At 37.3% G+C, this 24,303-nt stretch overlaps 1 protein-coding gene across 50 annotated transcripts in view; it reads right to left on the bottom strand.

Annotated features, from left to right (window-relative positions):
* The window catches only part of NEB (nebulin), a 225,713-nt gene that overhangs the window by 110,401 nt on the left and 91,009 nt on the right, over positions 1–24,303 (bottom strand). For all 50 annotated transcript variants that reach the window (XM_005573144.5, XM_045367036.3, XM_065525475.2 and 47 more), the window contains exons 62-76: positions 23,966–24,169; positions 23,392–23,496; positions 20,351–20,458; positions 18,070–18,381; positions 15,566–15,769; positions 15,140–15,244; positions 13,959–14,066; positions 11,894–12,205; positions 11,373–11,576; positions 10,137–10,241; positions 5,471–5,578; positions 4,008–4,319; positions 2,836–3,039; positions 1,918–2,022; positions 560–667 (exon numbers count right to left, since the gene is read on the bottom strand). In XM_005573144.5, the coding sequence (XP_005573201.3) occupies positions 560–667; positions 1,918–2,022; positions 2,836–3,039; positions 4,008–4,319; positions 5,471–5,578; positions 10,137–10,241; positions 11,373–11,576; positions 11,894–12,205; positions 13,959–14,066; positions 15,140–15,244; positions 15,566–15,769; positions 18,070–18,381; positions 20,351–20,458; positions 23,392–23,496; positions 23,966–24,169 (2,604 nt within the window). The remainder of the gene's footprint in view (positions 1–559; positions 668–1,917; positions 2,023–2,835; positions 3,040–4,007; positions 4,320–5,470; positions 5,579–10,136; positions 10,242–11,372; positions 11,577–11,893; positions 12,206–13,958; positions 14,067–15,139; positions 15,245–15,565; positions 15,770–18,069; positions 18,382–20,350; positions 20,459–23,391; positions 23,497–23,965; positions 24,170–24,303) is intronic.

A 24,303-nucleotide genomic window follows, 5' to 3' on the forward strand; every position in this document is an offset into this window, starting at 1 on the left:
CCCTTTTCTTGTGTCCAGTGAGGGACATCTCACCAATTAGGAGTTACAAAGGACAAAACAAATCTCTAAAACGTATCCATCTAGTTTTCTTTTAATGCCAGAATAAATAAATAGAAGTAGTAAGGAAGAGTTTACATGTATATTGGCTATTTCCCACATGTTATTTAAAGGGAATAAATTAATCCCTTTAATTTCACAAACATCTAGGTCAACTGCTGTTCAATTTCCTATGTATTTATTTTTTTGGGTTTTTTTTTTTTTTTTTGAAGATGCAGTGTTCAATTTCTGAGGCTCAAAAATATGAACCCATTTTTGGTGTCCATCAAATGCTTTTTTAAAAATAGTGTGTCTCTATTTTTGATTGATTGACAGGTATAATGGGTCTAGAATTTTGTACTTTTCTTTCTTTTTTTCCATTTACAACTTTGTATAGGGAAAAATCACCAAAGGGAATTGAGACCTGTAGGGGTAACTAAATTTCTGGCAAGAAAAATTCTGAAAGCTTCTATTCGTCAACATCTTTGAGTAAGAAATGGCTTTTCCAAAAACATCCACTTACATCGCTAGCAATCTCTCTTGAAGCCTTGGCTGCTTGGATTGGAATGGCATCCAGACGCAAGTCACAGCCTTCCTTCTTGGACTCTTCCAAAGCAAGTTTATAGAGTTTCTGTAGAAAAGAAAGTCATTATTCATTACTCCTTCCATAAAAAGTGAAGCTGTTTATTATTACATTTTCTTTGTCCTCGTTTAAACTACAGAAATAATCCAAAAAGTCAATTATTAGGGTGCGTTTATAGATGGCTTTGCCTCATGGGTGCTTAGGATTTTTAAGACATATGTTCCAAACATTGGGATTTATTGACTTGTAAATTTCAACCAAAAAATGAGGGGAAAAAAATCAACATTTTGTTGGCAAAATTTTATTTGTCAAACAAGCAGATGTAAAAAAAAGAAAGAAAAAATTATTTATTGGCCAGGTGTGGTGGCTCACGCCTATAATCCCAGCACTTTGGGAAGCTGAGATGGGTGGATCACTTGAGGTCATGAGTTTGAGAAGAGACCAGCCTGGCCAACATGGTGAAACCCCGTCTCCACTCAAAATACAAAAATTAGCTGGGCATGGTAGCGTGCGCCTGTAGTCCCAGCTACTTGGGAGGCTGAGGCAGGAGAATCACTGGAACCCAGGAGGCAGAGGTCTCAGTGAGCCGAAATTGTGGCACTGCACTCCAGCCAGGGTGACAGGATGAAACTATATCTCAAACAAAACAAAACACACTATTTATTATTGTCATCATAATATAAAAGGCCATCTTAATACAAAAGAAGGATAAAAAATAAGGACAATATTTTAAAATGTAATCTATTTAGTTTTATGAAAAACTCAATGCATTGTGCTTATTTTTTCTTATTTTGCTGTGGACTATTATCTCAGACAATGATGCAACTATGGACCCAGGATTTCAGGATCATTGCCCTTATGAAAATGTTGGTTCTGGCAGAAATGCCTGGAAAAATGTTAACATCAAATGATTATCAGAGCGTACTGGAACAGCAAAAGAATATGCGGCTTACTAACTCACCAGATTCAAACCTAGTCCTTGCCTACTCGCTAGCTGCTGAATAAAATAATGACTTGATATCCACATTGACCTGTAGGGGAAAGTTTTAAAAGTATAATTCCCATGGGATATTTATTCATAATAATATTCAATTACTGATAACCCATTAATAAAATGGTAGTCTACTTTGTGGACCACCACATAGCTCAAAACTGAATCAAGTGAGAACTATCTCTTCTACTGAAAATGGTAGTTCGGAGTATGTGTAATAAATTAGTCAAAACATTTTCCTAAGAAAACAGCTACAATGGTTCATTTTTTGCCTTTCTGTTCATTACAAGATCAACAGTTTACTTACATCACTGTAGTTTATTCGGTTGAGTTTGGCTAACATGATTTCTGGTGTATCGGGCATGACATGAATAGTTTTCTTGTCATTGTCCCAGGCTTCAGTATATAAGCGCTACAAAAAAAAAAAAAAAAAAGAGAGAGAGAAATTGTTTTTGTGTTCACAGATATTATTCTTTTGATTATGTGCCAATCATCTCTCTTGTATACAAGGTAGAAATAAAATTATTAAAGCTGCATAAATTCCTTACCTTTGTTTCTTATTAAAATTATTTCAAGAATCTAACTATTAAAGGACTTATCAGTTATGAAAAGTATAATTGGATTGAAGTATTTAAAATAATTTCTAGGTAAGAGTTATTGCACACAGTATTTTTTTTAACAACCTACTAATCCAATCAGAAGCACATAGTACTTTAGGCCGGGTGCGGTGGCTCACACCTGTAATCCCAGCACTTTGGGAGGCCGAGATGGGTGGATCACCTGAGGTCAGGAGTTTGAGACCAGCCTTCAACATGGTGAAATCCCGTCTCTACTGAAAATACAAAAATTAGCTGGGCGTGGTGGCAGGCTCCTGTAATCCCAGCTACTCGGGAGCCTGAGGCAAGAGAATTGCTTGAACCCAGGAGGTGGAGGTTGCAGGGAGCCAAGATCGCGCCATTGCACTCCAGCCTGGGTGACAAGAACGAAACTTTGTCACAAAGAAAAAAAAAAAAAAAAGAAAAAAAAAGGAAAAAAGCACATAGTGCTTTTAACAATGGTTTAATATTTTGAAGTATCACTAAGTAACTATGGTATTATAGTGGAAAAATCGTTTAAGAAGGTATCATTATTCTTATTATTATCTTTAAAATGCAATAATATGCCAGAATTTTAAAATTGTTCCGTGGTAACTTTCGATATCTAACAGTGAGGATTGAAGACTCACCTTATTCATGTTCAAAGCATTGTTTTTTGCCAGCACCTGCTCCGGAGTGTCTGTTATACTGGTAAATTTCAGCGTTTCTGGACGCTGACGGTAGATAGTATCACTAAGTAATTCTCCAGCTCTCTTGGCCCTAACAACTTCCAAGGAATCAATAGGAACCCAGCCAATGCCTTTCATCCATTCAAGGTCTGACTTATACAAATTCTGCAGATCAACAGATAACAAACACATTTATTAATTAGTGTTTCAGATTCATAGTTACAAAATGGGTTATCCTAGAGAAACACAAAAGTGCTGATGAATAGTTAAGGTTCCCAGCATAGTAATTCACTCACTCACACGCATTATTGAATCCTAAGCATATTTTTTTTCTGAGCATTTTTTTGGTACAGAGGAGTACACCAAGAATGATCAAAGATCTTCTTTTAAAGTAAAAGACATCGTCCTGCCTATGAGAGTATTACAAGATTTTTACACAGAAGTATGCTTTTTTAGCCTTGGAAAATGTACTCTAATAGTTCCAAATAAAACCACATACTCTGATGGTGTGTGAGTGCTGCAGTCAAAAAATTCTCACTGTTATTTCCATCTTCAAAAATCACAAAACTTCAAGCGTATAAAGGAAATGTGATGTTGTAGAAATATGTTTGGCATTTCCCTAATTATTCATTTTATTTTACTCTCAATAGATATGCTCAATGTTGGTAAGTATTAGATGACTGGTTTTGATAAACACAAGAAATAGAATTTCCCCATCAGTAAGTGTAAAATGTAAATTAAAGTAATTTAGCATAATATGCTTTTCCTCTCACTATCTCCATACTACCGTCTGCCAACAAACACACACATTTTTTTACTTCCTTAGCCAAAAGTTTGCAGTGATATATTTTTAAGGGTTAAGTTTCATCTGATTCAGACAAAGGAAGCCTGAATCCCTAGGAAGATTTATACCTGTTTAGAATTGATAATATTTACTTTATTTCCTCTCGTGCAGAGAACTTTTGGAGGAGAAAACAAATTGTAGTACCTCCATTGGGAAACTCCTTTCAGACATTTAATTGTAAATTGTTTGAAATATACAAACAAATTGCAGTTCATCGGCACTATTCAGAACCCACAGACACGTTTCAGATCCACTTTTAACAAGCAGAGCTAACATCAAGGAAACTCACATCACTCTGGAGGTCATAGGCTTTCCGTGCATGAATGATGTCATTCTGGTCGGGCAGGCAGATCCATTCATGCAGAGGATGTTTATAGTCCACATCGCTAACCAAGGTCTGACACTTCTTGGCCAAAACGATACCAAGCATGTCCACTGGGCTGCTGAACCTTGTCTTGTATTTCTCAAAATCTTTCTTGTACTCACGGTCACTCTGCACTTTGGCAATGTGGAGGGACCACATTATCTTGGGGTCATCATGTACTGCTCGGGCGCCGATGTGGTGACCCAACTGTTTACGATATGCTTCTTTGTATTTGTACTGAAAGAGAGAATCCAATAAAGAAGAAGGAAGCACAAAGGGCTATTCCCTGTTGTTCTTTCTGTGGCGGTGCTTTCTATGAAATCTTTAAGGCAACAGAGGAGTTTCACTGGTCATGCTGCTGTAATGCCGCATACTGGACTGTTGTGCTCATTGGCACATCTCCACAGAATAACCCCACAGTAGTTCCTTTATATATGCTAGAGAATCATATGTTGGCAAAAAATGATAAAAAGTGAATACTGAAGAGTCCAATTACAGTAATAAACCATGACAGTGTCTCAGAAATCCATCATGTCAGTGAGCCTATTTAAGAACACACCTGGGGCGTATGTTTACATGGATCATTAAAATTTTCTAGCATAGTCTGAGAAATAATTTCCTCTTCAGAAATGATTTGGGAGGGATAGTTTTGAAATGGACAATTTCTGTTATTTAATAGGTAGAGAGTTTAAGTTTTACAAGATGAAAATTCTGGGAATCTGTTGTACAACAATATGAATATACTGAACCCCACCAAACAGTATACTTGAAAATGGTTAAGATGGTAAATTATATATACATATATATAATATATATAAATACATATACATATATAATATATACATATATAAATACATATATTTAACCAGAATTAAAAATTTTTTAAACCTATAAAAATGAATAATTTTACTACTCTTGGATTAATTTTTAAGATGTCCAGGGACCTGATGTTTTCATTTTTAGGGTAAAGAAATATTGGTTCTGTGCACCGCATAGAAAGAAGACTTTGTCCTTCTATGTTCTTTTTCAAGTGATGGGGCAAACTCAGTTAAGCCTGCTTCTTTTCTGGCATCTTTGCCTTGCATGTGTTCCAAGGAAGCTCCTGAGGTTTTGAGTAGCTCAGCTTACATACATCTAACTTTAATCGAGGCACTCACTCCTATTGAGCAAAGACTAAAAATAGGGAGTCAAATGAGCCACATTCCAGTCTAGGCTATGCCTCTGTGATGCTTGTGATCTTGGGCAAGTTATCTGTATCTCAAGCCTCAATATATTTGCCTATGCACTGAAGGGAGTTAAGGTGGACGATGACCAATGCAGACGTCCAGCTGTACTCCCTGTGTGGCTGACGTGATGGTAAGAAATGTTAGGACTTGATCAGCTCTTACATCACTGGCAATATCTCGAGAGGCCTTGGCAGCCACGATGGGAATGGCATCACTTCTCAAGTCATAGCCTTCTTTCTTGGCTTCTTCCATGGCCTGACGATAGAGGTTCTGAAGAAAGAAGGAGTAGCTTTTAAATACAGAATTCACATTCACTCGAAAAATATATTTTTTGTCAGAGGAAGTCCACTTTTGGATTCATAACTACACGAGTATGTTCAGTCTTAAATCAGAAAAAGAACTCTTACTTTCTGTTTATCCTTGGATATTTATTTAAATGAAAGTTTCACATTCAGCAAGTTTTAACATCACAACCTCTCTTTGCACAAATCTTATAAATGTTATACATTAAATGAACAGCTTTTGTGCTTAGATTGTTCACCATTTGCCCTTTTCATGAAACAACCACGAAATGTTGATTTATTTAATTCCAAATTTGAATTGGGAACATTTTTACTAGCAGAGAATAGTATCATATAACAACATATAGTAATACTACCACTAAGAGGATGTGTCCATAATCAAATTTAGTGCCGAACTAAGGATGTATCACTCTTTCTGAATCTCTCTGTTCATGTTGATTTGCTCCCTATTATTTCATCAACTGCTGGAAGTTGTTAGCAGACATGAGGGTAGCAGGTACCAACGATTTAGGAGTCAAAACTGCAAAACTGATAAAATTTTATTTATTAACTTCTTCTGTGAATTGAGAAAGCACCACCACTGTTCAATTTCTCTGGTGGGACAGACGTGTACAGAAGACAAAACACAAATGTTCCATGGAAGTGTCATTTGAGAACCACACATTGAACAAATCATCTATACAATGACTTTTAGCCCTTTTAGTGAACCAGTGATAAAAATTTTGACTGATTCTGTATCCTCTTAACAAAAAATTTTACATAATTGCCAACATTGGTATTCAATAAATCAAAACAAGATAAATATATAGTTTGATAACAATTTTTAAACATAAAAAATAAAAATTTATTGGATCTCTTAATGAGACTTGTAGGAGCTCATGGTGGTTTGATTACAAAGTTTTGATGGGCAATCATGAAATAAGTTGTCTGGTAGAGTTTTGTGTGTGTGTCTTTTTTTTAATTGTTGTTGTTGTTTTTTGTTTTTTGAGACAGTCTCACTCTGTCACCTAGGCTGGAGTGCAGTGGCACAATCTCAGCTCACTGCCTCCCAGGTTCAAACGATTCTCGTGCCTCAGCCACCAGAGTAGCTGGGATTACAGGTGTGTGCCACCATGCCCAGCTAAGTTTTGTATTTTTTAGTAGAGATGGGTGTTGCTAATCTCAAACTCTTGAACTCAAGTGATCTCTCCTGCCTCAGCCTCCCAAATTGCTGGGATTTCAGGCATGAGCCACTGCACCCAGCCATGTTTGGTAAAGTTTCATTTTAATACTTTCAGACATGCACCACAGTAACTACTAGGATGAGTATTACTATTTCTTTTTCTTTATTTAAAAAATGAAATCCTTATATTATCATACTTAGTCAAATATTTTAATGTATGTTTTAATACTTTAAAATGTATACTTTCCACCTTTTGCAAAACTTCAAACCTACAGAAAAGTTGCAAGAATGCTACGATGAATACCAACTACCCAATTTGTTAACATTTTTGCCATATTTGCTTTCTGTATCTCTTTCTCTTTATGTGTTTATGTATTTCTTCATTTTACTTATTATTATTTTCAATTGTTGAACTGATTAAGAGAAAACTGTACACATCATGGCCTTCATCCTTGAATACTTTACCATATATTTCCTAAGAATAAAGATATTTTTAATTAACCACAGTATATGTATCAGACTCAGGAAATTTAATATATTGATACAGTATTATTGTCTAGTACTATTCTCTTTTTTATCAAATATACAATGAATATTCCAATTTCATCAAATGTCCCAATAATTTCCTTTATGCAATGTTGCTTTTCTATCCAGAATTCAGTACAAAAGAATGAGTAGTATTTAGTTGTCTGGTTTCTTTCTTCACCTTTAAACCATGCCTTTTTTGTTTTAATGTGAGAGAAGAGTGACTATGAAAGAAGTGGGACACCACTCAAACTGTAGGGGCATTCTTGGGCAGATAATTTAGAAGAGCACATGTATGGAAGTTGAAGCCATGTTAACTGATTTACTTAAAACGATCCATGCCACTTCACCCCTTGGAAAGCCTTTGAGTAACCTCAAGAATGGTTGCTGAGGTTTGAAAGCAGCTCATCTATATCCAAATGCAGTCTTTAGATCAATCTACGATTGAATAATTTAATCTTTAATTTCACTTTCCCCCTTTCCTCCTTTAAGAGGTTTACTGAGTTAGATAAAGCAGACACAGTAGCAGTAGATAGTTCTGGAAAATAATTTAGAAATAATATGTGGCTTTAAGGGAAAAACTACAATGATTTACAGTTCTGTAAGGCTTTATCATCCCTCTACTTTATGCTGTTCAGTGTACTTTTCATTGTTGAGGCTGTGTAAAGACAAAATCTTAAATGTAAGGAAAATCCCGAAAAAGCGTGATACAAATAATTAAACTTCATTTTTATGCCCCATTCTCAGATTAGATTGAATTAAGGATACTGGACTAGTATCTGGAGTTTAAGTATGTCACAGAGGCACTTAATATTTCTTAATATTTTTAATGACTTAAGACCTTAGAGGGTCACTATTGTGTTTATAAAGTGGATTATTAAGATGTGCCAGTTTACAGTCTTTTCAAGATGAGATTTTATAAGAAAAAGCTAAAGTAAAAATAAGAATCAATTTAATATCTTTGAGATAAATTCCAGAGGGAATTCGTTTTTCTTCAAAATTTCTAGGAATGTTTCTTTTGAAACTGGAAGGTCAAATACTTCATTTATTATGTTTTTAAAGAATAAATGCTCACATTTTAAAAATGGTGTAAGTGGGAAAAAAAGTGCTTCAATCATCTCATGGCTTCAGGACAAAAAAATAGAGTTCTTTAATTCTTTCAACATTTAAAAAAGATGCAGCGCTTCAAAGGAGAGAACACTTTTATCTATCATCAAGGATGTATTTTAAAGCTTGTTACTTAAGAAAACTAGAATAGGTAAATGAGAATTTGAGAGGAAAAAATAGATGTGTTTGTTTTGTTTTACATTTATGGAATGAAGGTATCACGGGCAATGGGTTGAGAAGAAATTCTAGTGGGTCATTCTGAAATGTGATCTTAGATCCCTCAGGGAATCAACATGATCATGCAATTTTATTTTTATTTATTTGTATGTATTCATGGGGGATGAGTGCAATTTTGCTACATTAATATATTGCACTGCGGTGAAGTCAGAGCCTTCAATGCATGATCATGCAATTTTAAAGAAAGTAAATCCAGCTGAAAATTTTAGAATTAAAAAATAGTCCAATATCCTTGCAGCAGTCTGAAAAAAAAAAAACTACCTCAATTCCACTAATGTAAACAAATGAGAGAGGCTTAAGAGCTTCATTATAATCTGGAATAGAAACTAACTTCATCTACCTTGGATAAAATAAACCTCCTAGGGGAAGATAATCCAACTGAGAAGCTCTGTGGCCAAGAGAAAATGTCCCATTCAAAAGTGACTGAAGCCAAGGCCAATCAAATATTTATAATCAGGTTTGTCCTTTCGTCTGTTTTATAATGCTGGAGAAAGTGAAATCATACCCTCTTCATTTTACTGGTCATGATTATTTGATATAAGCATGCCTCCTCTTTAAGGCTACATTATTATAGGCAAAAGTAATTAATATGGGTAAAATAATAAATCTGGTCATCATTTAAGTACTAATTTAAATTAGTACTTAAATTTTTCAGTGCTCTCAAACTGAAGAAGACTCTGCCTTCCTTTTATTCTAAAAAAAAAAAAAAAGAAGAAGACACATAAACATGTTTAAGAAATTAGTATTCTTCTTGAATCAGCCATATAATTTTTTGACTTTGGCAAGAACAATTGAGCAAGAAGCTATTTATGCAGCGGTATTTCTGGACTGCAAAGATATGCAATGACAAGTTTAGCAAGGCTGAAGATAGTGCATAAAAGAATGTATTTTATTGTTCTCAGGCAATTTGAAATGGGTGAATTTAAGAATTCTCATTTCAGTTCTTGTAAATAAAGCTCAAGTTATTTTGAGCACATTAAATACATCTAATTTTCATGGTGACTTGAGTGTAAAGGAGAGACATTAAAGTTTATTAAACAAATACTTTGCACCAGGCTCCACACTGGGCATGTTAAATATTTTACCTTATTTAGTCATTATTTAAACATTCTTTAAGATAAGCATTTTAATCCTATTTTACAGATGAGGTAATTGAAGAAAAGAAACTGCACAAATTTTGAAGCAAGTGCTAATTTGATTAATAGCAATTATTTTTAATGAAAATTATGTTTAGTCATTAATAGTTGACTTGAGATATTTTTTCCCTCCCGAAATGAAGATATTTTTGTGTCTATCTGTCTGTCTGTCTAATCTACCTACCTTTCTATCTACCTATTCTTAAATACAATGATATGTATATTCAAGGTAGGGTAAATGGCATAAAAAGCCAACTAAGCTAACTGGCTTACGTGAGGATTAATTTTATAATTCTGGCATTTCTACATCAGCAAAAATCAATGTGGCCAGACCAAAGAAATAAAACAAATGATCTTACCTCACTGTAATTTATTTTATTTTGTCTTGCCAACATGATTTCAGGTGTATCAGGCATAATATGCACTTGGGTCTTGTCTTTGTCCCAGGCTTCTGTGTATAAGCGCTGTGAAGGATAAAAAGATTAAGGAATTAGAAAAACAGTTTGCTGTAAACAGAAGTTTTCAATGAAGAAACCATGAAAAAGTTGAGAGCCAGCTTTCTTGTCTGTTCCATGTGCTGTATGTTAACATTCTTTCAACCTCTTTGATTTTACAAGATATTTACTGTAACAAAATATAAATGTATACTAAGATGTGAAAGGAAAAAATTATATATATATATATAATCAAACACACACACACACATATACACACCTGCGTATGTGTGTTTGGTAACCAGGTCACTGCCACCCCAATTAAATAAAAAGCAAGTATTTCCCAAGCATATATTCATATCCATATCTGTACTATGGTTATATTAACAAATCTTTCCCACGATTTTATTTGATGCTGTTTGTTGTTAGTTTATTAGCTGCAAATGTACCTGTATGTGCTAGCTTTAGATTTCTTTTTGATAAATGTTATGAAGATTTGCATCTTTCTTTTTTTTTTTTTTTTTTTTTTAATGAGACAGAGTTTCACTCTGTTGCCAGGCTGAAATGCAGTGGCACAGTCACGGCTCACTGCTCAACCTCTCCAGGCTCAGGTGATCCTCTCCAGACTCAGGTGATCCTCCCACCTCAGCCTCCCAAGTACCTAAGACTACAGGTGTGCATCACCACACCTGGGTAATTTTTGTATTTTTTGTAGAGACAGGGTTTCCACATGCTGCCCAGGCTAATCTCAAACTGCTGAGCTCAAGTGATCTGCCCACTTCAGCCTCCCAAAAGTGTTGAGATTACAGGTGTGAGCCACAATGCCCGGCTTGCATCTTTCTTGTTTGTTCTGTGCTTACCTAAATGTGTACTCAGCAAGAAAGAAACCTTCATATCAAACCATGTATAACTAACTCATAGACTTCAAACAATTTGAACGCAAAATAGCCGTCCCATTCTTAACTCTGGCTATTTCACAAGAGATGTCAAAGCAGAAATGCTCCCATATATTGTTACCTAACAGAATAGAGAATTCAACTGAATCACTATACACTGGATAGCAATTTAATGGGATTTAAAAAAAGAGACTAACTTAATTAACAATAGGTATCTTAAATGACATACAGCCCTGTCTTATTTTCCTACAAATTGGGGGCTCACCTTGTTCATGTTGAGGGCGTTGTTCTTGGCCAGCACCTGCTCCAGAGAATCAGTCACACTGGTAAATTTCAGCTTGTCCGGAGGCTGGCGGTAGATGTTATCGCTCAGTATTTCGGCAGCTCTCTTGCACTTGACCACATCCACAGACCCAATGGGGACCCAGCCAATGCCTCTCAGCCACTGGAGATCAGATTTGTAAATGTTCTGGAGAGATTAAACACAAAAGCGAGTATTACTGAAGTTGTTCTAACATGATTTCAAAAATAAAAAAATAACACTAGAAAGCTTGGATAGTCAAACTTCATGTATATGTCCTTCAATATATGAAGGCCAAATTGAATATAGTTTCAGGTATTACTTTCTTTCTCTCCAAAAAAAGTAAGGGGAAGAGATGCCTAAAAAATGAGCAGAGAGAAGAAATGCCATCCCTTCTGAGGGTTCTACCTAATCCTAGACCACTGTCTCAGTATTTCTGTGAATTACTATTATGAGCACAGTTACCATGGATCTTAATTACTCACATCGCTCTGGAGGTCATAGGCCTGCCGAGCATGCATGACATCATTCTGGTCGGGCAGGCACGTCCACTGGTGCAGGTAGTTCTTGTAGTCCACGTCGCTGACTAAAGTCTGGCACTTCTTGGCCAACACCACCCCCAGCATGTCCACTGGGCTGCTAAACTTGGTCTTCCACTTCTCAAAGTCCTTCTTGTACTCCCTGTCACTCTGGATCTTGGCCACGTGCATGGACCACATCATCTTGGGGTCATCTTCAATGTTCCGGGCTCCAATGTGGTGGCCGAGCTGCTTGCGGTAACCATCTTTGTATTTGTACTGAAATAAAGGTGATCATTTCAAAAATAAAAATGAATAGAAAAGCTTAGAAGTCTCATTAATTTAAAACTTTATTATTTTAAAATTGCTAATTCTTGCAGAGAAATGAAAGAATCTGAGTATCAGTTTATCTCCTCTCCTAAATTCTTATTAGACTCTACAGCACTAATCTAATGGGCAGTAGTCTAATGGGAAGCCTCATAAATAATCTAACAGTAACAGTCTAATGGGAATAGTCCAGTGGGAAGACAGGCCAAACTACATGGTCCTATGGCTTGTAGACGTTAAGTTTCTGAAAATAAAGGAAGCAACACTTCCAGAAGATCATTCGGTGCTGTGTACTGCCGTTTCTTCATCTTGGGCCCATGAAATCACGAACCCAGAAATTTTACATGTGATTTTGGGACTGCTATTCCTGAGTCCACAGATACCATTTTATCCCTCCATTCAACACATCCACACTCCTTCCCAAATCCCGCTCTGCTGGTGCACTTGACTCCCTGAAATAGTCTGGATTATGTTTCCATCCTATAAGCCCTGCTCTGTTGGAGATCAAATTTGACTGAGGTTTGTTTGGGATTCCTCAAGTGAGAAAATGGAATATATATCTACGAAAAAGCATTTTGTTGTTGGTGGTGGTGGTAAGGGCTAACTGGATATTTTCTCTCTATTTCAGACAATGCACCACACCAATCCTAACAAGTATTTACAGAAGTCTGAATTTTCAGCTGGGTACAGTGGCTCATGCCTGTAATCCCCAGCACTTTGGGAGGCCGAGGCAGGCAGATCACCTGAGGTCAGGAGTTTGAGACCAGCCTAGCCAACATGGTGAAACCCTGTCTCTACTAAAAATACAAAAAATACTAAATTAGCCAAGTATGGTGGCGGGTGCCTGTAATCCCAGCTATTTGGGAGTCTGAGGCAGGAGAATCGCTTGAACCCGGGAGGTGGAGGTTGCAGTGAGCCAAGATCACACCATTGTGCTCCAGCCTGGGCAACAAGAGTGAGACTCTGAGACTCTGTCTCAAACAAACAAAAAAACAAAAAGAAGGAAGAAGGAAGAAGGAAGAAGGAAGAAGGAAGAAGGAAGAAGGAAGAAGGAAGAAGGAAGAAGAAGAAGAAGAAGAAGAAGAAGAAGAAGAAGAAGAAGTCTGAATTTTCCACCAAAGAACCCACCTCTTTCAGAGATGGTAGGAGGGGAAATTAGGTTCACCATTTTCTTGTTTTCCTCTTTGTCTTTCTGTTTTCATTTTAAAAGAACTCAGAAGGAAGCATGTAAAATAATTTTCCAAAAAAAAAAAAAAATGAGTTGGCAAAAACACAGAGCAGATTTGGGGAAAGGTGGATTTTCCTAGACTTGGTTCTATCAGCTCTTTTTCTGATGTTGAACAAATACATGTAACTAAGTTATTTTTTAACACCTCTTCTGCCATTTTCTATTTTCTGTGAGGCTCCCTGCTCAAAATATGGAGATGAATTTCTCATAATTGTAGATATGAAAAATTGTAGAATCACACCCAATTTTATAGTGGATTGAAGTATACTGGTTTAGGTTACCCCTTCCTACCTTGGACGTAGATACTGAAGTCTTCTGAAGCTTAAAATATGAGTTTTTTCAAACGAAAAACATTTATTTGATTTAGAAAAATAAGCCAATAAATGTGCTTAAACTGGCTGCCAAATGCTATAATACTAATAATCCTGCCTCCCCACTTCATGCATCCATGTAAATATCCAGGGTGCTGTTACTCACATCACTGATAATGTCCCTGGAGGCCTTGGCAGCCACAATGGGGATGGCATCACTTCGCAAGTCGTAGCCTTTCTTTTTTGCTTCTTCATTGGCAAGTTTGTATAGAGTCTACACAAAGAAAGCCAGAGTTAAAGCAAAAGGTTTGACATTAACCATTCAGAGATTATTAAGTGAGTTATATCCTAAAATTTAGAAAAGGATAGGAACTGGAGACAATTCAAGTTTCTGGCAACAGTGGAAAGCAAATAAATTATACTCTACCAAAAATACTATATAGCATTAGAAATAAATGGGGTATATCAATGAACATTAGTATATATTGATATATTAACCTATTATATATCATTATAGATTAATATGCTATACATAGATCAACATGCTATACATATCAGCATAGATTAACACAATCTAGTAATACAGATTGATGAGCAAAGCAGCAATCTATACATACCACTAAGTGAAAAAAAATGGCAGAACAATGTTTAATAACTATTTATATGTATGTAAACATATTTTTATTCATTTTTATTACCTACAATTTGTACGACAATCATGTAATATTTTATAATGTTTAAAAGACAAATAAGAAAAATTAAAATATAACAAAATGTAGTTAACAACTATAATCGCAACTTTCTAAATTTTGGGTGTATCATATTAGTAAACCATGTGTCTATAAAATTGCATTTTACTTTTAAAAAAGTCAGTAATCAATGTTGTTAATGGAGAACACTTCTTCCTCATGCCTAAGGTTTTCTTTCTATAGACAAAGCTCAGTTATTTTAACTGCGGCCTTTTCTGTCCCTTTACTCTCTCTGCCCTGGGGAGGTGCAGTGATTTACTGATGTATCTAATTGGTAGGGATGGAATTAGTGGGCATGTATATTTTGGCAGAAATAATGGGCCAGTATTTTATCTAACAATCCTCTGAAATGTCTAAAATACTACTCAGTCCCACTGACTCACTTTGGAAATCGCCATGAACAGAAAAGACAATATGACTTCAGTTTGCCAGTGGAATCCCATCAAATGTAATATTTAACACAGAGATGAAAGGTTGGATGGGCGGAGTGTGAAATCAAAGAGCCGCATGCACCATGACAGCTGAGGCTCAAGAATCTCCACAAAACTAAGTACAGACAACACCACCACAATATAGCACCACAGATTCTGGCCCCTACCTCACTGTAGTTGATTTTGTTCTGCCTTGCCAACATAATCTCTGGTGTGTCAGGCATTATGTGGATCTGCGTCTTGTCTTTGTCCCAGGCCTCCGTGTATAAACGCTATTGAAGAAGATAAGATGTTGATTAAAAATCATTTGAAATAGAAATGACAAAAAGTTCATTTAAAACTATTATTACTGACCTAATTAGGAAAAATAAGCCAGACTTGAATATGAAGTATTCTGCTGGAAGTGTGAGTCTTATTACTAGTTATCAAGATTGAAACTGGGAATAATCAAAATTATTTAGAGGATTTCAAGCATGTAATTTAGAAGGTAAATGTGACCCCACGCCTTCATAGATAATTTTGGCTCCATTAGTCATTAAAATATAATGACATCTTCTGGCATCTTGGAGAAGCTTGAGGCAACTGGGGCTCACCTTGTTCATGTTGAGGGCATTGTTCTTGGCCAGCACCTGCTCCAGAGAATCAGTCACACTGGTAAATTTCAGCTTGTCCGGAGGCTGGCGGTAGATGTTATCGCTCAGTATTTCGGCAGCCCTCTTGCACTTGACCACATCCACAGACCCAATGGGGACCCAGCCAATGCCTCTCAGCCACTGGAGATCTGACTTATAAATATTCTGAGAAGAGGAAAAAAGGCAAAAACTCGTCATCAAGACCACAATATTTAGGGTAAATATGCAAATAGAATCAGTAATAAAGTGCAATTCTGTTTTCTGATCATTGAAAACAAGCTCATTGTATAAGGCAAACTAAGGAATTATGCTCAAAAATGACCCAGAAATCTCTTCTAGTCATAATAAAAAGTTATCAAATATTTCAGGTTATTAGGAGAGGAGTGATCCCAAGGAATATCTTCTGTCAGTTGGTTCAGTGAACACTATCATAATTATAATATCCCTATGCAGGGAAGAATACCAACCTGGAGTGACAGAAACCACACACATGCCCAACAACAGGCCCTTAGTGAATTGATTTTAGGCCTAGGCAAATGGAACACTCTGAAGCCATTAAAACCTTCACTGTTTAAGAATATTGATGACATGTAGAAACGTCATTAAAACAATATGAAATTTTAAAGTAGCACATAAAACAATGTGGGTAGATAAATTACACGAATAAGAGTGGGTTTTTCTAGTGGTTGGATTGTGTTGGATTCTTATTGCCTTCAATGTATTCGTCCATATATTTCAAAATATCTGTAATGCCTTTAAAAACACAGTTAAAATATAATAGTGATGTAGAACTCTGAAGCCGAGATCTTCAACAGCTGTAACGCTGTCCAAGATTCAGGGCAATAAAATTTAATTGCTTATTTATTAAATGAACAATTTCATTGTGCAGGGCCCCAGTCTCTTCCTCAACAAGTCCTCAGGATGGAAGCACAGACACCTAAATAAAATCATATTGCCATATTTTTATTTCTCACTTCATTTTAAAACTTTTTTTGCTAAAGATTTTTATGTATCTATTAAGTATTCACAACTACTTCACAATCATAGTATTGGATCTTTGCTTGGCTCATTAGAAAGATTTCACCTGTCACAGCAACTAAGTAGAAAATAAAAAACCCATATTTTGTAGTCTAGACAAAAAAACTATTAGAATTGGCCTGTGCTGACTAGTTATTGCCCCACAAATAACAATAGCGAGAATGAAAACAGGATGGGCGCGGTGGCCCACGCATGTAATTCCCGCACTGGAATGCTGAGCAGGGCGGATCACCTGAGGTCAGGAGTTCGAGACCAGCCTGGCCAACATGGCGAAACCCCATCTCCACTAAAAATACAAAAAATTAGTGGGGCGTGGCAGCGGCAGCCTGTAATTCCAGCTACAGGGAGGTTGAAGTATGAGAATCACTTAAACCCAGGAAGCAGAGGTTGCAGTTATCCGAGATCGTGCCACTGCACTCCAGCCTGGGCGACAGAGGGAGACTCTGTCTCAAAAAAAGAAAGGAAAAAAATTAAAACAGTAACAGTTTATACCTCTGGAATGCTTTTTAACTTTCAAATACTTCCCACATTATGAAGGTCATATCACAGGGTGAGGAAGGCAATCCAGAGAAGGTGTCCAACAAATAGACAGATGGTAAGCAATCTGTCAATGTTGTCGTTGTATGGGTGACATCAACCCTTTTAAACTATCTTTTCTGTGCAGGCAAAGCCTTTCTTTTTGGAAAGAATTGCAAAACACAGAGTTCTGTATGTCAAAAGCTACAGAACAGACGTGGGAGTTTTCTCAGGTAGGCTGTAAGTTTTTAGGAACAACCAATTAATGTATCATTATTACGAATTCGTTTTAGTCTCCAAAACTTGCCGGTGCTTCAATTCCTTCAAAGTTTATAAAATACATAGTGCAGGAAATGTGCCTCTCATATCCAGATTTGAGACAGTGCATCTGCTTCCAATAGGTAGTAGGTTCTGTCATTACCACATGGCTCCTCTCCAGAGAGCCAGGCTAAGCAGAAGTGTCTGTGAAACAGTCCGGAAGTGTACAGACCCACAGACTTCTTCTATTTCACAAGCATAATATTTAGTGTGGCAGTAGGCATTAGAATTCAATAATTCTTTGTTTTGCAAAAGAAGCCAAAAACAAATTCCACGGTAATTTTTTGAAGTAAAAAGATTTCTTCCTTCCTTAAAAGAATAAAATGTCTCCCTCTAGCGGACCCTGAATTCTAATGTTACTTAATTCCCATTTTGTTTTTTTATAAGACCAAGTCTACTTTGTAAATTTTACTTTCTTATGAAGTCTATTAATGTATTCATATGAAAGCAATAAAATTGTATTCTGATTTAAATCTTATTCATGGACCAATCAATCTTAACTTGAGTAATTCAATGGATTATATATAAAGGATAATTTTCACATAGTTTAAATTATTTCTATGCATAGCTCCATTTATAGATGCTGTACTCACGTCACTCTGGAGGTCATAGGCCTGCCGAGCATGGATGACGTCGCTCTGGTCGGGCAGGCACGTCCACTCGTGCAGGTAGTTCTTGTAGTCCACGTCGCTGACTAAGGTCTGGCACTTCTTGGCCAACACCACCCCCAGCATGTCCACTGGGCTGCTGAACTTCGTCTTCCACTTCTCAAAGTCCTTTTTATATTCCCTGTCACTCTGGATCTTGGCCACATGCATGGACCACATCATCTTGGGGTCATCTTCAATGTTCCGGGCTCCAATGTGGTGGCCAAGTTGCTTCCGGTAACCATCTTTATATTTGTACTAAAATGAAAATGCACAAATCAGGTTTTTTTTTGTAACCCTTTAGAGGCCACAAATCTGTGCAAAATCAACTTGCTTACATCATAGTTCAACTGACTTTCGTTAATAAGCACTAACTCAAGCCAGTATCCTGGCCTTCATCCTGGAAGCCTTTATGGAGGTAGAAAAATAGATGGAATTCATGTAATTGTAGCGTATACCCCAAGTCACCTACAGCCTAGTACGAAGGGATACCTCTGAAAACAGGAAGTGAATATGTGGGGAAAAGGTCACCTGTGGAAGTCAGGGAGAGAAGATTTGAAGCAGGGAACCTGTAGAATTGGATTCTATGCACTAAAAGCATGTCAGGAAGAGGGTGCACTTGGTGGAATAGTGTCTTTAATAAACAGTAAAATGAGGGACTGATTCCTGCAAGGACCACCTGTAGTAGCACCAAAGAAGAATATTTTATTATTATTATTTTTTACTGGATTCATGCATTCAATGGCAGTGGCAAGCTTTTGGCATCATTTTGAAAACTGATTGTATTTGTAAAACTGACACAGCAACCCAACTGGTTAGATCATGCTCTTAATAAGGTCATGGGTTCTAGCCTCACATGTGCTGACAATGTTTTTATTATTCATGTCCAATGACTTCATTCTGGAATCTAAGGCAGTTATCCAACATACATGCTTCTAGTCTCAAAGACAGCTGACTGAGAAAGTGTAGGTGAGTCAGCAAAACGCAATATGGTACAGTGGAAAGGAATGAGATTGTTCAGAGTCTCAACTCCCCCACTCACTAGGAGTTTGATTTTAGGCAAGTTGCTTAAATAATCCACAAAATGGGGATAATGATGATATCTACATCCTAGGGCAGTTATGAAGAGTAAGTGAGACAATGCATGTAAAGCTCTTAGCAAAGAGTTCTCAATACTTCTTGGTTATTATTATCTCATTATTTATTATTGTTGGCATAAGTCCATTTGCTGGGAGGATCCAACATACATAAAGTTGAGTCACTAACATATGATTCCAATATAAAGGACAGCAAGTGGGCCTTGATTTTTAGAGCAGTCATTTGTTCCTCAAGAATCCCTGAGGCACCAGAAAAGGATGACAGTTTTACTCTGGGTGGCACAATAAATGGCTAGGAGCTATTGTTAAGAGTGTGACCTTGGCTAGGTGTGGTGGCTCACGCTTGTAAAACCAGCACTTTGGGAGGCTGAGGCAGGTGGACCACCTGAGGTCAGGAATTTGAGACCAGCCTGGCCAATATGGTGAAACCCCATCTCTACTAAAAATACAAAAAATTAGCTGGGCGTGGTGGTGAGTGCTTGTAATCCCAGCTACTCGGGAGGCTGAAGCAGGAGAATCGCTTGAACCCCGGGTGCGGAGGTTGCAGTGAGCCAAGATCGTGCCATTGCACTCCAGCCTGGGCAACAAGAGCAAAACTCTGTCTCAAAAAAAAAAAAAAAAAAAAAAAAGAGTGTGACCTTAGGTCAGTAGTCACCTCTGGTACTGATCAACTGCCTTCTTTTCATAAGGGCGAATTTCAATAGCAAGCACCACATGTGTTTTCAAATACTATCTATTCAAATGTTACATAAAGCCAGGCCCTGAATCTCACTGGCAGAACCTAAGTTTATGAGTTATATTTTCTATAAGCTTTTCTATAAGCCTGGTGATAATTCTTACCTAAGCATCTCTAAGCCTGCAGCTTCACTCTAACAGTGTCCACGTGAATGAATCTTTCTCTATGCTTGGTTGACCAGTTTTCACCAAAGATGCTGTGTCCTACAGGTTACAGACCCCTCTTATAAACATCAAGATTTTCATTTCCCTTAAAACTGAGGTTTTGAAATATCCCACACAAATATATCAGGATATGTTTTCAAAGATCCAGGAAAAGTTCTTTTCTAAGATTTAGTTCAGTGAAAATGCCACATTAGATTGATCACAAACTCAGAATGGCATTGACAACTCACATCACTGATGATGTCCCTGGAGGCCTTGGCCGCCACGATGGGGATGGCATCGCTTCGCAAGTCATAGCCTTCCTTCTTTGCTTCTTCATGAGCAAGTTTGTACAGAGTCTAAATTTGGGGGAGAAAATCAGATGCTGACATTTACATATAAAAACTGACAGAGGACTAAGACAATTCACTAAGTTCTCCACAGACAATGCCTATAATAGTCTTACTTTTGAGAGTTCTAAGTCTTCTACATGTTTGCTGAAGTAAAGACTCAAAAATGAGGCTGGGTGCGGTGGCTCACACCTGTAACCCCAGCACTTTGGGAGGCGGAGGCGGGTGGATCACCTGAGGTCAGGAGTTTGAGACCAGCCTGACCAACATGGTGAAACCCCATCTCTACTAAATATAAAAAAAATTAGCTGAGTGTGGTGGTGCATGCCTGCAATCCCAGTTACCTGGGAGACTGAGGCAGGAGAATTGCTTGAACCTGGGAGATGGAGGTTACAGTGAGCTGAGATTGTGCCATTGCACTCCAGCCTGGGCAACAAGAGTGAAACTCCATCTCAAAAAACAAAACAAAACCAAAAAAAGATACCCATGAAAACCAATGCACCTTTATTTTTTACTTTAAAAATTATGTTGAATTAAGTATATACACATATTATAGGTTGTTTTAAAAATGTTTAGTTAAAAGAATAAATCTGGTTTAAAAATTATAGGAAAACATAAGCTGAAACTCATAGGTCTAGTGTGGTAAAATGTGGGTGGGAGGGAAAGGCTTAACTGTTGATCATGGCAATCAATTCAACTCACATTTATTCTGCCCTGACCCTGTGGTCTCTGACTGTGTGGGGTACTTGGGAATCAAAGAGGAGGTTCAGATCCCTTTCAGCCTAGAGGTTCCTGGGAGAACTGATGGAGAGACTGATAACCTGTGGAAGCAACTGCTGAAAAGTCAAACCACATTAATAATGAAGAGCTCCAGAAAGGAGTCATTTATTCTGAATTGAAAATCAGGGAAGTTCTTGCAGATGGGGTGACCATAGAGTCAGACTTTGAGCAGAGTTTCAGTAGACTAAGGTGGCTTCAAGGGCAGAGGAAATCACGTGAATCAGGCACCACTGTGGAGGGGAAGCAGAGGGATGTTGAAGGAAGTGGATGAAGCCCCAGGGAGGAGTCGCTGGAGAGGGCTCAGAATAGCCCGGAGTCGGACTGTGAACGCCTGATTCTAAGAAGTTGGTGTCTAATTCCACAGAAAATAGGAAAGCAGCCAAAAAGCTCTTTTTTTTTTTTTTTTTAACACCAGAGGGAAGCACCCATGGCAGTGTCCCAGTCTGGGTGGGTGCAATAGGGGGCTGCAGATGAAAGGGGGAAGGGCACCTGGGCCTCCTGGAACTGGCAGCCAAGTAGCTGCACTAACACATCTCTGAGCTTTTTCAGCAAAGACAGAGTTGAGAATTCCAGAAATACTGACTGGCTAGACACGGGGGGGAGGGGGCCCTTTGTTTCCTGAAATTCCTGCACATATAATGCGTGGTTTCCTGGAACAGGACCTATATTATAGGTTTGGCTAATAATTCAGTCCTTTCTGACTAGGGAGTAAGACTTGACGTTTTTAGTTTTTGGTGACAATTAAGAGCTAGCTATACAAGCACTAAAATTATAGTCTCATTTCCAAAATAAAATTACTTAAGATGGTGGCAATTCCACCTAAATTCTCTAAATTATGCTCTGTATGTTGTTGATTTATGCTGCCAAAGAAACAATATTTTCCTTGCTGGTGGCACAAAGCCAGGTGAAATAACTAACACATCAGCTGACAGAATCTTAGATTCACAAAAATCTCCATAGGCTTATATCCACAGGCTCAGTCTAAGAAGAAGAAATTACAGAGATAAATGCCAATCTTTGAACAGAGATAAATTACCAAACGCATAAACGCAGGATGGAAGAAACCTAGCTTTAGCCCACATAAGAGGTCTCAGAGTTTAAGTTGGTCTCAAGTTCTGTGTGCACCAGCAGTGACAGCTGCCAATGTACGCTGGGAGCACAGGATGCAGAATAGAGGTCAAATGTCCAGAAAAGGAAATACAATAGTTAAGTGTATTCTATGCCAGTCATTCACCACTCATAGTATTTTGCCCAGTTCTGAGAGTCACATTTTACTAGTGATGTCATGTGAGGAATGCCCAGGAGCTTGGGATATGGAAGGTGAACCTGGGGTGAAGGTGGCAGGGGAGGCACCCTGGTGCTGCTCTCCATCTCCGGCACAGATTTGTTCTGTGCAGCTTCAGAGGACTACGTGAGTTTGCAGAGAGAAATGTTGTGACTCAATACATCAGAAGGTTTCTCATAAATTTTCCAGAACAAATGGACTGATTTATGAGATCAGCTCCTTGTCATTGGGAATCCTTAAGCAAAGGCAGGTCAAAAACCTATTTGTGGGGAGGGGGACCTTTGCACTAGGGTGGAGGCTTGACTCTCTGCCTAAGCGTCTGTGATTCTGGAATGATGGCACGTGGCCCTGTGCACACTGAAAGTGAAAGGAAATGGGCTTGCTAATATATACACGGACAGATATTTCTGTGTGTGTGTGTGTGTGTGTGTGTGTGTGTGTGAGACCTGGTGGTACTGTGGATTTTAGTTCTTGCCTTTAATCTTATACACTAAAAATCTTAAATTTCGATCCTAAACCACACTTAGGAACAATATACAGAAAATATATTTACTAGTTACGCTTCAGCATAAAGGAGAGATACATATATAGGTCAATTGCTAATTTCCTAATTTCAAAAAATAATAAAAGAAAATGGTCTACATAATCTCATGGTTACAGCTTAAATAATTAGTTCTTGTCATTTGTATTTCCTAAATGATAATTCATATTGCGTAAAGTTTGACATTTATGATGGTGATTGAGAAATGCAAGAGTTGTTATTCACATGAAGCATGAAAAAGATTCTTTCTAAAGCTGTCATTTGGTATCACATCACCACACAGCAGATCAACTGAAATAAGCAGCAGCGTGCAAATGTCAAAGAATCTGCTCTCACCTCACTGTAGTTGATTTTGTTCGTTCTTGCCAACATAATTTCTGGTGTGTCAGGCATTATGTGTATCTGCGTCTTGTCTTTGTCCCAGGCTTCTGTGTATAAACGCTATCAAAGAAAATACACAAATTCATCAGGAAAAAAGTTCTGTGTATAGTTAATAGGAATTTTAGGGCCACAAAAACTTTAAAAACAAAAAAAGAAAAGGTTATGGATCTTATACACATTATGTGTTTTATGCACATCTTTAAGTAATAAGATCATAGTGGAACATGTACTTATAAATGCCTTATAAATCTGAAACGTATGTTAACAATTAAAAGGAAAATGAGAATAAGCATATTTTATGCAGATTATTTTTTCATAAAATATGCCACTTTATCAAAACCAGGAAACAATAACTGAAGTAAATATCAAAATATACATGATATATATCAGTTATTAATAGATGACAAGCCAATAGACAGATAGATAGATGCCTTTTATTGCTCAATGCTCTTTCTGTCCTCATTAATGTTTCTTTTGTGTTGATTCAGCTTTAGGGGCCCCACTTTGATTCCCAATTTTGAAGTCTCACCTTGTTCATAGTGATGGCATTATTTTTGGCCAACACTTGTTCCAGAGAGTCAGTCACACTGGTAAATTTGAATGTGTCTGGAGGCTGGCGATAGATTTTATCACTCAAAATTTCAGTTGCCCTTTTGCATTTTTCCACATCCAAAGAGCCAATGGGCACCCAGCCGATGCCTCTCATCCACTGGAGATCAGACTTGTACATATTCTGTTGACACAAATAGTCAATAAATATTTATCTCTGTGTTAGCAATGCATTTTCATCTGAAGGATAAGAGATCAAGTAAAAGCATTCTCAAAATTTAGTTTGGTGGATGGGCCAGGTATCACACAACATTCCAT

Source organism: Macaca fascicularis, chromosome 12, assembly GCF_037993035.2.
Source record: "Macaca fascicularis isolate 582-1 chromosome 12, T2T-MFA8v1.1".
Classification (NCBI taxonomy): Eukaryota; Metazoa; Chordata; class Mammalia; order Primates; family Cercopithecidae; genus Macaca; species Macaca fascicularis.